Raw genomic sequence first — 12,229 nt, 5'->3', positions numbered from 1 at the left:
GAGTTAAAGATAAGTTACAGCATAACCTTACTGTTATACAATGTTTGACAGTAAACCAATAGGGACTGATTCCTTTCTGATATATTTCTTAGATCTAATTTATAAACTTATTCTTCCATGCCCTTAACCCATGGCTTTCATTCTTCTATATCTCTTTTGGGTATGTGGTAAGTCATCTCCTTTCTGTTGATATCAGGCATTTCTTCTCATAGCTACTTTCCAAAAATATGCGACTTATGGTAAGTTGGGAACTGTTAGTTTAACATACATTTGTCTTGAGATAATCGTTTCCTAACAATGTTTGTTCTTTTTCTAGTTATCAACCGATGAACCTCAGATGAATATCTTTTAGCAAATTGTGGGTAATCATTTTACATCAACAACTTCATTGGCCAATAACAGTGATTATTCAGCGATGAAGTCACTTGGGTCCAGAGTACCACAGAAATATTAGGGTATATCGTGTAGTCGCTCATAGACCCTACATCAGTAATGATATGACAAATGCTCATTGACCCGATATCAGTAATGACAGGCCCACAAGGAGTGCATATACTTATAAAATACCGAATATATGAAGCGGCAAACTTATTCTTAGATGCTGTGGCAATAAATACCCATCCGAGATGAATATTAATAAACCTCCCAATCAGCATAAGAGCTCCACACACGCACAAAGGACAAATCTTCCATAGACTCAGTAATTGAGTCTTTTAGTCCACGTTGTCTTTTGTGTAAACATATAGTAGGAGCAAGCCGATAATGAATTCTGCCACCACAAACTATGATGCTTCCAAGGAACAGGCATATTGAATTGAGCTTAAATATTTGGCATCGACTGTGACAGACAATCTTAGCCCATAAACTTTGATTAGTATTGTTGATAAGATACGACAGTCAACCTTTAAAGATTACCAAGACATTCAAAAAGGCTCTGTGAGATACAAATCCACTTCCTCTTATCTTGATTGATTGTCTATCCTAGATAATTGTGAAGTCTTAATTGGTATATTAGATATCTTGCTTATCTATAATGGTGGGATGAGGACAGATTGAACCCCAGATTAGAACTAAGATATAACCTTCATAGAAAATAGAATACTAGAAACTCAAAACTTTTAATATGCAAGGAAACATGAGGAGCACTGCTACAAGTGTGTTATTGCAGGATTTGACTAGGTATCTCAAGAAGCAATCCGGATGTAATTCTGATATTCTGCTTGGATCAATGTTGTGAAATATTAGTTGGTAGTTGGATGTTGTTTGACATCTGATTTTTGATTAGGGCGTTAACATCAAACCTTCATGCTTGATTATTTTACCATCTGAAAGAGCTTTCCTTGTATTTTTGTTTAAAAGAATTTGATCCTGTATACATTTTCTTTTATTTTCCTAAAAAGCTAGATGACAACTTAAAGAAGCCAACCTCAACAATGCTGTGAAATTTTTGTTGGTTGTTAACTTGTTGGGTATTATTTGGCTTCTGATTTTTGGCAAGGGTTTTAACATTGAATTGTCTTGCTTCAGTATCTTTCCATCTGAAAGAGCTTTGCTTCCATTGTTGTTTACAAGAATTTTATTCTAATATGCATTTGCTTCTAGTTTTATAAATAGCTTGTTTATGACAGTTACAGGCGTGTTCATTTGTTACTATAACTAGATGGTTAATTTTTGTGTATACTTTGTTGGCCTTTGTTGGAGACTTTTGACACCAATGCTCTTGTGTGTGGAATTATTTGCAGACGAGAATGAAAGTGATACTGGTGAATCTATTGGTTTAGAAGAAACGGATGAACAACTTAGCATGACAAAAGATAATGATGGGTCCAGTGACACTTTTATGAATGAATACTCAGATGCCTTGAAGGATCAGCTAAACAATAGTACATTAGCCAAAAGCTTTGTTCGCCCAGAGGATTCTTCCAAACTTGGAGATAAAAATAAGGTGACTCATTTTCTCACATTTGCATTTGAATTGATCAGTTTTAATATAAACATGATATAGATCTGATTTAATGTTGATTATGATGATTCTATTTCTTTGTAAGAAACAGTTGTATGCAAGTAAAGGCTTAGTAGGATTATAAAATTTTAAACTTACGTAATTCCTAAAAAACAAAGAAAATTGAAACTCAAATGGCACTTTTCAGATTATATGATTCAATTACACGCATATATTCATTTCAATATAATTGATTAATAGAGATTTATGATTATTACATGTATTTAATCATTCTGATTGTTAGTTTAATATTGACAATTAATACATAAATATTATTATTAACAATACACTTAAATTATTGTTAACAAGCAAAACTCTCTTTTGACTACCTTGCTAGGCTTCTGAGCCCAACAAACATCAGTAAGTCATATATTTGATCACCACCATTGACTTGGCGTGTGGCATGATCCAACCACTCACATGGGTTGCATCCAAGGGTTTACATGAACAGAGATGGTTCCATGCATCCTCTTCTGCTAGCAGCTGATCAAGGGCCAAATGGAAATACATGTGGGAAGATCTCAGGCTACGCCTTCTTGATCAACAGGTAGTGGGTAAGTGCAGATCCAATAGGGGAACCCTCCATCAAAACTTGAATTGCTGACTAAACCTTAGAATATCAGTTTGGTCCCATCACATCCACATGGTTAAATCACATCTGCTTAACCCTTTACAGATTGGCATTAGGTTTTTGTTATCCAGAAGAATTTCAGGCAGACTCATTAACTGTGATCTCTCATTCCTACAAGACCAAAGTTGGTGGGTTCCACATAAGTCTATGAGGAACTCTCTTAGCTGGATACATAGAAACATGTTAACTTTCTACTCACCAGAGTACATAAAGCATTAACCGTCAATTTAATTGGGTTGAAGTCTGATTTCAAGTCCATATTTCAATTGATAATTTTGGATGGAAAACTTGGATTAAGGACTGTGATATTTGACTATGTGAGAAGCTGATGCTTGTCCTGCTCGTAGGCTGCTAAAGAAGACGCTTGGGCTAGATCTTCATCTAGTTTACTTGACATAAGGTGATTTCAGGTCTGTGTTCCAATTGGTAACTTCAGATGCAAAATTTTGTGTAATGGTTGTGATATTGCAAGTTTGTGATAAAGTGAATTTGTCTTGCTCTTGCACCACTAAACAAGACACTCGTCAAGGTCTCCCTCTACTATATTTGACACATGGTAATATCTTGATATTTGGGCAAACTTAAAGAGGTTTTAAGAAAATTGTAAGTTGGAACCTAGTCAAGACATGTGTGACTTACAATGAGATTGATTGCAGCTGAACCTCCATGAGGGAATAAGCTTAGTGATAAACTATTGATAACCTTGGATTTTCTGTAAGATGGGAAACTCATGGGTTTAAATCCTCTGATTGATTGCTCCTACCTAGATTCGCAAGAAGTTTCTTTGGTTGTTTGATAACCTGATTGTTGGTTGATTGGTCAATGCATTTATGATATAGGAGCATCCAAGTCCATAGGCCATCCTACATTACCCAAAAACAGGGCAGTTCAAATTTGGCTTTTTCATTCTAATTTTGATTTGTGGGTTTCGAGTTATTCCTTGGCAGCATGTCTTTTCAGGTTTTTGCTTTAGGGCATTCCTTAGTCTTAGTGATGCCAGTGGTGTGATTGTCATTGCTTATGCAATTTAATTGATCAATCTGTGACATTTAATCTCTGGTCGTAATCTTGCTTCTTGTCTGGTTTCATCTCAATTATTGGCTTCCGCGGAGATGTCTGCATGCTTGGCTGGCATATGGTTCAAATTTAGATCCAAACATCCGTGTGGTATACCACTATAAGCTTATTCTATAGAATGGCTTATCTGGTAGGGCACACATTATTATGTGCAATTTTTTAAGATAATTATCTTGATGACATTATTGAACTCCTAAGCAGTGTTTCTCCTATTGGGGTAGTTATTTGTAATTTCTCTTCAGTTGGTCATCTAGGGATCACATGATAGCTCCTTGCCAGGTCAAATGTTTTTTTCTTATTTACTGGATCTGTTTGACAATATAAATTGAGACCTGACATGAACTACTGCGTTGTTTTTCCTTCTATGCTGGTCAGTTACTCTTAGTAATGTTGTGTCCCATGGTGGCTAATACAAGCAGATGCAAAAAATATTGTTGGCAGACCATTGACATAAAATTATTATTGTGAATCGTTTCATAGAAATTTTCAACCTTTTATTACTGAAGGTTTTCTCTATCCCTAGGTCATGGGGCACAACTTTAGTGGTTAGCAGACCTCCATGTCCGTGTATGCTTTTGGTGTCATGGTTTTCTTTGACTGATGATGATACATTTATTTTAAATTGTTTCTGAAGGTTGTGGAGCTTTCTATTCAAATTTGTGGTCAGCAGATATTATGATGGGCATTTAACCAGGTGTACGTGTACGGGCCATTTCAGGGTGGCTTACCCAATATTGTGCCTATCTTTGCATAAAACTGCATCCATAATTTGGGTTCAATAGAGCAATGATTGCAGATGAAATTTTGTAGGATATCTTCCTCAGACAGAAGATAAAGGCAAATTTCATGAGAGGTTACAGTGGAAAGATATAGTTCCATAGGTGGGCCGCATTGAAGGTCTGTCACTGTAACTTGTGTGTTAGGTAAAGAAGAAGATTTTAAATACTTGTCGCTGGACTATGTGCCTGTAAGACAAGTTGGTAATCCAAAATTTGTAGCAGTAAAGATACTGTCTTGTTATTTTGAATTCCTTGAAGGTAATTAACTGCTATTCTCTGACTACATTTCAATCTGAATTTTCTGAGTTCAAGGATGATTGGCTACAAAGATTGCCTGTCCTTTACTGGGCAGTCGGCTCCTGTCTGCATTAAGTTAAGCTTGTGATCAGAGTTATTTTGGGCTACTGGAGCAGCCAATCCACAAGCGTCTGAGCAAACGTTAAACTCCTTTCGAGTATTGTTTGACCACATATTTGGGATTTCAAACTACTAAAAATTATAGCCTCCCTAGAAGAGAATTCTTGATAAAAGAATATTCAAGGTAACTGTTTTAAGAATGTGACAAACACTTAAAACAGGAACATTGTGTAGGTTCAACGTTGCATCTAAAACAAAGGGAAACATTTGAGAGCCAAATGAGGGTAGGACTAACTCAAAAACCAAACTGCTTGGGTATGATTTAAAATCACAAGGACTGATTGGTTATGACTTAAAGCCAAAAGATGCACTCGTAGCTTCTACTAGGTAAACTGCAAGTCAGCCAACTAATTGCATTATTGCAGGGTGCCCAAAGCTACTGCACAAATACTTATGCAAGGCCATCTGATTATAGCTTGCTTAATCACGACTTAATTCCTTACTGTGATACAAGAAAAGATTTGAACAAGAATCAACGATGGAGAAACTATTTAATATGGTTTTCAAAAATTCATTTAAGAAACTCATCAATGTTAGTCAGACAACAATTTTTGATTCTCATCACTTCTGATATTCATTAGATACTTCATGCATTGCAAAGTATTTAACTATTAGCTTTTGAGTCAACAGATATAGTCTTAACATGAAGGGTCTTTCTGAAACATATAAGGAATCATGTCTTGATCTCCAATTTACCATGCCACTCCTGCCATGTTGCACTAGACCAGTCCTGCATGTTAATATTCATTTATGAAGTAAACATACCAAACATGTCTAGGTGAAGATTCATTTTCAAGCCCTATCTATCAAGATGATAGGGATAACTGACCAATTTGTAGCACAATACTGCTGTTCCTTCAGCTTGTAATGCTAATTGTATATTCAATAACGAAAATGGAGTTGACAATATATAGGCAATTACATTACGATATTTCTAAAAGAAACAAGCACAGAAGTTGGCAACCGAAACTACCTAAACAAACTAAGATGATCATTAAAGAAATGTTACATTTATTTTAGTATCCTCCCTTAATGGTCATCATTCTAACAACCCTACAGAAGACATAATCTGTAGGTCTCTTGGTTACAAATCCATAGAACGCTGCCCCTTCTGGTGAGAACAGTGGGCTAAATGAGCTTGCTACTAAGACCCTCCCTGATTCTGCAGAACTTCTCGATATGACCAAGCTAACTACAAACCTTCCAACCTGATGTTGGGCAAACTAAAATTGCCCCTACCTGTAGCCAGAGACATTGAGAACAACTTCTCAAACTGAAACCACAATTTTTAGGAGAAAATTGCTAAACCTGAACTACTGAAAAAGTCATGATTTTGTCAAAAAAATTGCCAAATACTTTTTTAGATGAGCTCTATGACCCAAAACAGTCTACAAGAAACCATAATTTTTGAGGAGAAAATTGTCAAAGTCTTGACATGATGCTGAGATCATCCATGAAAAAATTCATGATTTTTAGGAGAAAAATCATAAATCACAACAATAATTTTTTGAGGAGAATATTATAAAACCTAATAGTAAATTTTTTGAGGAAAAATTTATAGAACCTTACAGTAATTTTTCAAGGGAAAAATTCTAAAACTGAACAGAAATTGTTTTTGAGGGAAAATATTACAAAACCATACAGACAATTTTTAGGAAAAAAATTATGAAACACAAAAATGATTTCTAAGGAAAAATTTAAAAAGCCTAGAAATAATTCTTAAGAAGAAAATTGAAAAAAAACATAAATGATTTTTGAGGAGATAATTTGATTGAAACCAGACATGATTTTTGAGGAAAATCGATCAAAACCAATCAATATTTTTTTAAGGAAAAACTTATAAAACTCTCCAGTACGATTTTCTTGGACAAAAATAGAAAACTTAGAAAAATCCTTCATTGCATAAAGAAATCTGCCCCACGACGATGTGTCAAAACCCTGTGCTGATTTTCAGAAAATCATGTTTTGGCAGACTCGGGTTTGGAAGATCAGGCAGAGTGAAAATTTTGCAAGCATTGTTGCAAAAAAAAGAAGCAATAGCTCTTGTTAGGAAAAACCCTAGGTTGTGAGGAATGACGGGATGGGGTTAAAATGTGCAGGCTGAAAACTTTGCAAACATTGTTGCAAAAAATACAGCAATAGCTGCTGCAAGGAAAAACCCTAGGTTGTGAGAAGTGGTGAGATGAGAATAAAATGCCCCATTGCGATTTTGAAACCACAATCGTGCGCAAAAGAAAGAAACCCTTGAAATAGCACATAAAGGGATCGTAAAATACAGACACAACAACTCTCACAAACCCATGAACCGCCAAAACATAGGGGTAGCAAAGCAAGAACCTTCCGTGAACAACAATTTTTCACATGTGAAAAAACATTCAAAAACACTGAGCAGACAAACACAGACAGAAATGGTCCTTTTGCAATCCAAAATGCAAAAAGTAGGCCACGAAAAAGTGTCCAATATGAAGATGCGATTTGCAGAGGACTGCGAGTCAGAATCAGCACCTTGAACAAGGCCAGAATAGTCCAAATCCGATGATGACAAAAACTGGGTTAAGGAAACCTTCAAAAATTGCAGATGTTACACCATGAATTTTTTATTAAAAAAACGATTAGAAAGTTCTTGGCATTTTTTTAATGGAGGCTCGAATTTCTATTAAAAAATAGCCAAACTCTCCATCGACTCACTCTATACCATGTAATGGTAATTGTCTATTCAATGATGAAAACAGAGTTTATAATATATATGGAATTGCATTATGATGTTTCTAAAAGAAACAAATGTGAAAGTCAGAATAGAAACTACCTAAACAAACTAAGATGATGAATAAAGAAACATTACATTATTTTAATACCATTGAGTTGAACAAAGTGAGTGGATTAGATGTTCCACCTGGCTACCCTTACAGCAGGTATTGAGTCCTATTGGGGGAAATGAGTGACATCTAAGCACGGGATTGCAAATTGATCTAGAACGATTTCTGTTTTGATGTACCTTTTTCACCATTCCTAAGTAGGTACCGTCTTCTACTTGGAGAATAGAAGCACATGTACTGATTATTGATGGAATATAGATATAACAAAGAATATCACATGATTATATTTACAATTTATATTTTGGGGCCCAAGAAAGGATGAATAGGGTAAAAAGGGCCACCGAACCCCAGTTAGGCTCCAAGTTGGCATTGAAGCAGCGATCCAAGATTGTGGTTGAGTCAAAAAATTTACCAAGACCTCATAATTATGTTGTATTTTTTTATTTTCCTTGCATCACATAGGAGCTCAAAGGTTTTCTATGTTAAATTTGAATTTGCATATACAATCATTCAAATGGATAGATTTTATCCACGCCACAAAGTTGCATGCATATTTATCCAAATCAGATGGTGGCATAGATATTCACTTTAATAGATAAATGCTTACAAATTGATTGCTCATAAAACATCCTTACTCTTTCTGCAATCCTTTTCAATCTAGTCACTGTTCAGCTGCTCTTCTGCTAGCAATATTTAATGGAATTCTACTTCCTTACTGACGGTTTTGGTCAAAAATAGCAATAGATTGACAATGAATATTTATAAAAATGCTATAGATTGTACTATTATCAAGCTAACTCTTGCACGCTTCTATATATTTGTGTTCTCTTTGACATTCCATTGAGGCCTATCTTCCTTTTATTGGTTCGATTTGGCCACTCATTAACTTCAGCCTTGGATTTCACATGGAAAAGTTATTATTCTTCTTCCTTCTGCTGCTTTAATGCTGTCAGGCTTTTGACTGTGCTTAAATTCTCTGCCAGTTTCTTTTTTGTCCTCTCTTTACAATTGTCATCTGTAATATTTCACTGCACCATTAATGAGCTCATAAGATTCTGCTTGTTTTGTGCCAATTCAATCATCCAATCCAACATTTCCATGGTTTTCACTCCTCATTGGTTTTGTTCTCTGAGATTCATGGCTGTTCAGGCACAAATTTCATTTCCAGGTTACTGTCTGTGCTACTTTTGACACTTTATTTCATGTGCCTCATCCGATGCTTTCGGATGCTGATGTGATGGATGACCTCTGTTCTATTTTGTTTGAAGTTGAACCCTCCAGGTGATCTGTGACCTGCAATCTGCGTGCAAACCAAAGGGTCATGACACTGAATGGTGATAGAATCAACCATAACCTTTATCAGAGAATTCCAGAATTTGCTTTAGTTCAAAAATTCTAATATTTCAAGTCATCGTCTATTTCTAGGTCATACTTGTTTAAATTTCTAGCTTTATAACATCTACATTCCACATTCATTTTTAGAGATCAAATTCATTTAGTGCTTTTTAAGCCACATGCAGACGTTATCAATTAGGCAATTATCTCAATCTCAATCAATTCATAATTTAATAACTATCTCAATTCTATTTATAGTTCAGTCTACTATTCCATAACTAGATCAAGATCTTAAGTGTTATAAAAAAACGAAGAATCATTTTAATCTTAATTGAGTACATATTTGGCACCAAAGTTTTATGATTACCTTAGTCAAGGGTAAACAATTTAAAATTAGATAAAAAATCCAATTTCATCAAGCTTAAAGAATATATCTCCGGTAAGTGTCAAGCTTTCCTAACAGGTGCTCCAAGAAAGGTTGCTGGGCTTCAGGCTGCAACAATTGCTTTTATTACATTTTGATGTTGGGGATAGAAATTTTGTCATAGTCAATGTGTGTTCTTCGTAATGCAATTTAGTTTCATGGTCCACTTTAAGTTTAGAATCTTTAGATAAGTTATAAATTTAGCTTGTGATACATCCAAGTCTTTGATTTGAATTCAAGTCTAATGTAGCTCTTGCTGAATATGTTTGAGACATCTATCTTTATCATCTTTTGGTAAATAGTAAAACCTTTCCAAGGTTTTCACCATGTGAATCCAAAATTTGGCTTTATAGAATCAATCTTCAGTTCCATATAGCCAAGGAACTTCTGTTATGTATGTCAAGGCTTCAACGGGCTTAATTAATCTGTGGGAGATAAAAAATCTTGCAAGAAGAGGAACCACCTGTCAGCTTTCTTTATATTAGATGCTCCTTTTTTGAGATATCTTTTTATATGATACCTAGTTACTTGAACTTATGTTCTGCTTGTGCCTGAAATTGAATCACAAACAATTGTTTGAATAATCTGTTAGATGCCTATTGGTGGAATATAAGACATTTGATTTCATATTGTATTGGGTTTCTAGTACCTTCTTATCAGATAACGTGAAACCCATCTTTCTTTGGTCTCCATGAATTTCAAATGCCCCATACATGGTATTTAAATTCTTTTTAGAGTTTGTCTTTTTATCAGTGTGCATGTCTTTCAGCTTCTTTGCAAAAGGTTTCTGTCAACTTGCAATATGTTTTTGAATCTATTTGATTTATGGGTCATTTTGTACACTAATTTCGCAAGTAGTTCTGTCCATTCTGGCATCTGACCCTTCTTTCACTTGAATGCAAATTGATTTTTATCTTTACAAATTGAGTTCACCTTGTCACCACTGGTTTAGTCTTTTTTGACTTGTCGCATTTGCCATATTGACAGATCACTTTTATTTGTGGGTGCAGGTAGAAACTGATGTTCAAGGGAATGTGGATGATGAATTGATGCCAGTTGATGTTGATTTTAACCTTGTCCAGAGTCTTCTCAACTCATTCTCCTCACAACAAGGCATGCCAGGTCCTGCTTCAAATTTACTTGGATTAATGGGTTTGCAATTGCCTGATGATTCAAAGACTGGGTAATGCAATTTTTTATATGCATGTTATCCTGGAGGTTCTTATAGTTTGAGCTTGTCGTAGAAAGTGATACAAGCTAATTACCGGGATATGATATAGCATATCATCATAATCATTGTATCAGTAGTCCAATTTGTGTGCTAACATGTAATATGTAGGTGGCATCTGTGAAATTTATATTTGTTTGAGGTTCCATCTTTTTGTTCATAATTTCTTGACTGTTTGTTAAAACATCAATGGGTAAATATGTTGATACGAGTTCTTTGTCAGTGGGAGGTAAAAGCAGTGTAGGGCAAGCGGGTTAGATCGATATTTGAAAGAAAGGAAGCAAACCATGGGTACACATGCTGTAATATAGATATTTGTAGATATGAGCAACCTTCATATATATACAATGGATGTACTGATTTGCAATCAATTTTTTTAGCTACAATTCAGTTGGTGGATACCCATGCTTATCTGCTTATGATCTCTGTAGAACATAAGTGGTAAGTGCTCGGACTTGGTTGCAGATATACATTATGATTTTCGCCTACCTGCTAAATTTGAAGTGAATAACTGCTTGTCTACTAAATTTGAAGTGAATAGCTGTAGACAAACAAAGCATGGTAAAGATTATTATTTGCACCTAGCAAGCGGCCAAACTTACACTATCTCTGGAGTGCCATATATAATATTGTGTCAGGACCAAACACTCTGCCTGTTTTCACATTTAATCCTATTGGACTTTTTAAAGTTATACAAAGGTGAAATTTCTCCTCCTCTTCTGTTATAGGGCAAATTTATTATAGTAGTTTGGAATTATTGTTATTATGCAGACCCTTATCAATAAGCTGGATTGAAACTATTTAGAACTGCCTTACAATAGACTCCAAATTGATTAAAATAAAATATGCACTGAAATGTCTTAATTAAAATTTAGAGATACTCCATTTACAGTTTGAAGATGGGAAATATGCTATTATCTTCACAAAATATGCTTTTAACAAAACATGTTTGCCTTGTGTGTTGTGGTGTTTGGATTGGTCAGACATATCTTGTAAATGAGTTGGAATGTGTCGAATATCATACTTTCAGCTGGTGATTTGCAATCAATTTTTTTAGCTACAATTCAGTTGGTGGATACCCATGCTTATCTGCTTATGATCTCTGTAGAACATAAGTGATAAGTGCTCGGACTTGGTTGCAGATATACATTATGATTTTCGCCTACCTGCTAAATTCGAAGTGAATAACTGCTTGTCTACTAAATTTGAAGTGAATAGCTGTAGACAAACAAAGCATGGTAACGATTATTATTTGCACCTAGCAAGCGGCCAAACTTACACTATCTCTGGAGTGCCATATATAATATTGTGTCAGGACCAAACACTCTTGCCTGTTTTCACATTTAATCCTATTGGACTTTTTAAAGTTATACAAAGGTGAAATTTCTCCTCCTCTTCTGTTATAGGGTAAATTTATTATAGTAGTTTGGAATTATTGTTATTATGCAGACCCTTATCAATAAGCTGGATTGAAACTATTTAGAACTGCCTTACAATAGACTCCAAATTGATTAAAATAA

At 34.9% G+C, this 12,229-nt stretch overlaps 1 protein-coding gene across 2 annotated transcripts in view; it reads left to right on the top strand.

The window, feature by feature from the left end:
• LOC149538019 (suppressor-like protein) overlaps positions 1-11,080 on the top strand; it is a 97,903-nt gene extending 86,823 nt beyond the window's left edge. For both annotated transcript variants that reach the window (XM_089799418.1, XM_089799417.1), the window contains 2 exons: positions 1,743-1,945; positions 10,492-11,080. In XM_089799418.1, the coding sequence (XP_089655544.1) occupies positions 1,743-1,945; positions 10,492-10,668 (380 nt within the window). In that variant the 3' untranslated portion in view covers positions 10,669-11,080. The remainder of the gene's footprint in view (positions 1-1,742; positions 1,946-10,491) is intronic.
• Positions 11,081-12,229: the final 1,149 nt, after the last annotated feature.

The sequence above is a fragment of the Cupressus sempervirens genome, chromosome 9, assembly GCF_028749045.1.
Source record: "Cupressus sempervirens isolate cs-2001-9-10 chromosome 9, ASM2874904v1, whole genome shotgun sequence".
Classification (NCBI taxonomy): Eukaryota; Viridiplantae; Streptophyta; class Pinopsida; order Cupressales; family Cupressaceae; genus Cupressus; species Cupressus sempervirens.
Note: the sequence above shows the minus strand (reverse complement) of the source record. Positions and strands in the feature narration are given on the sequence as shown.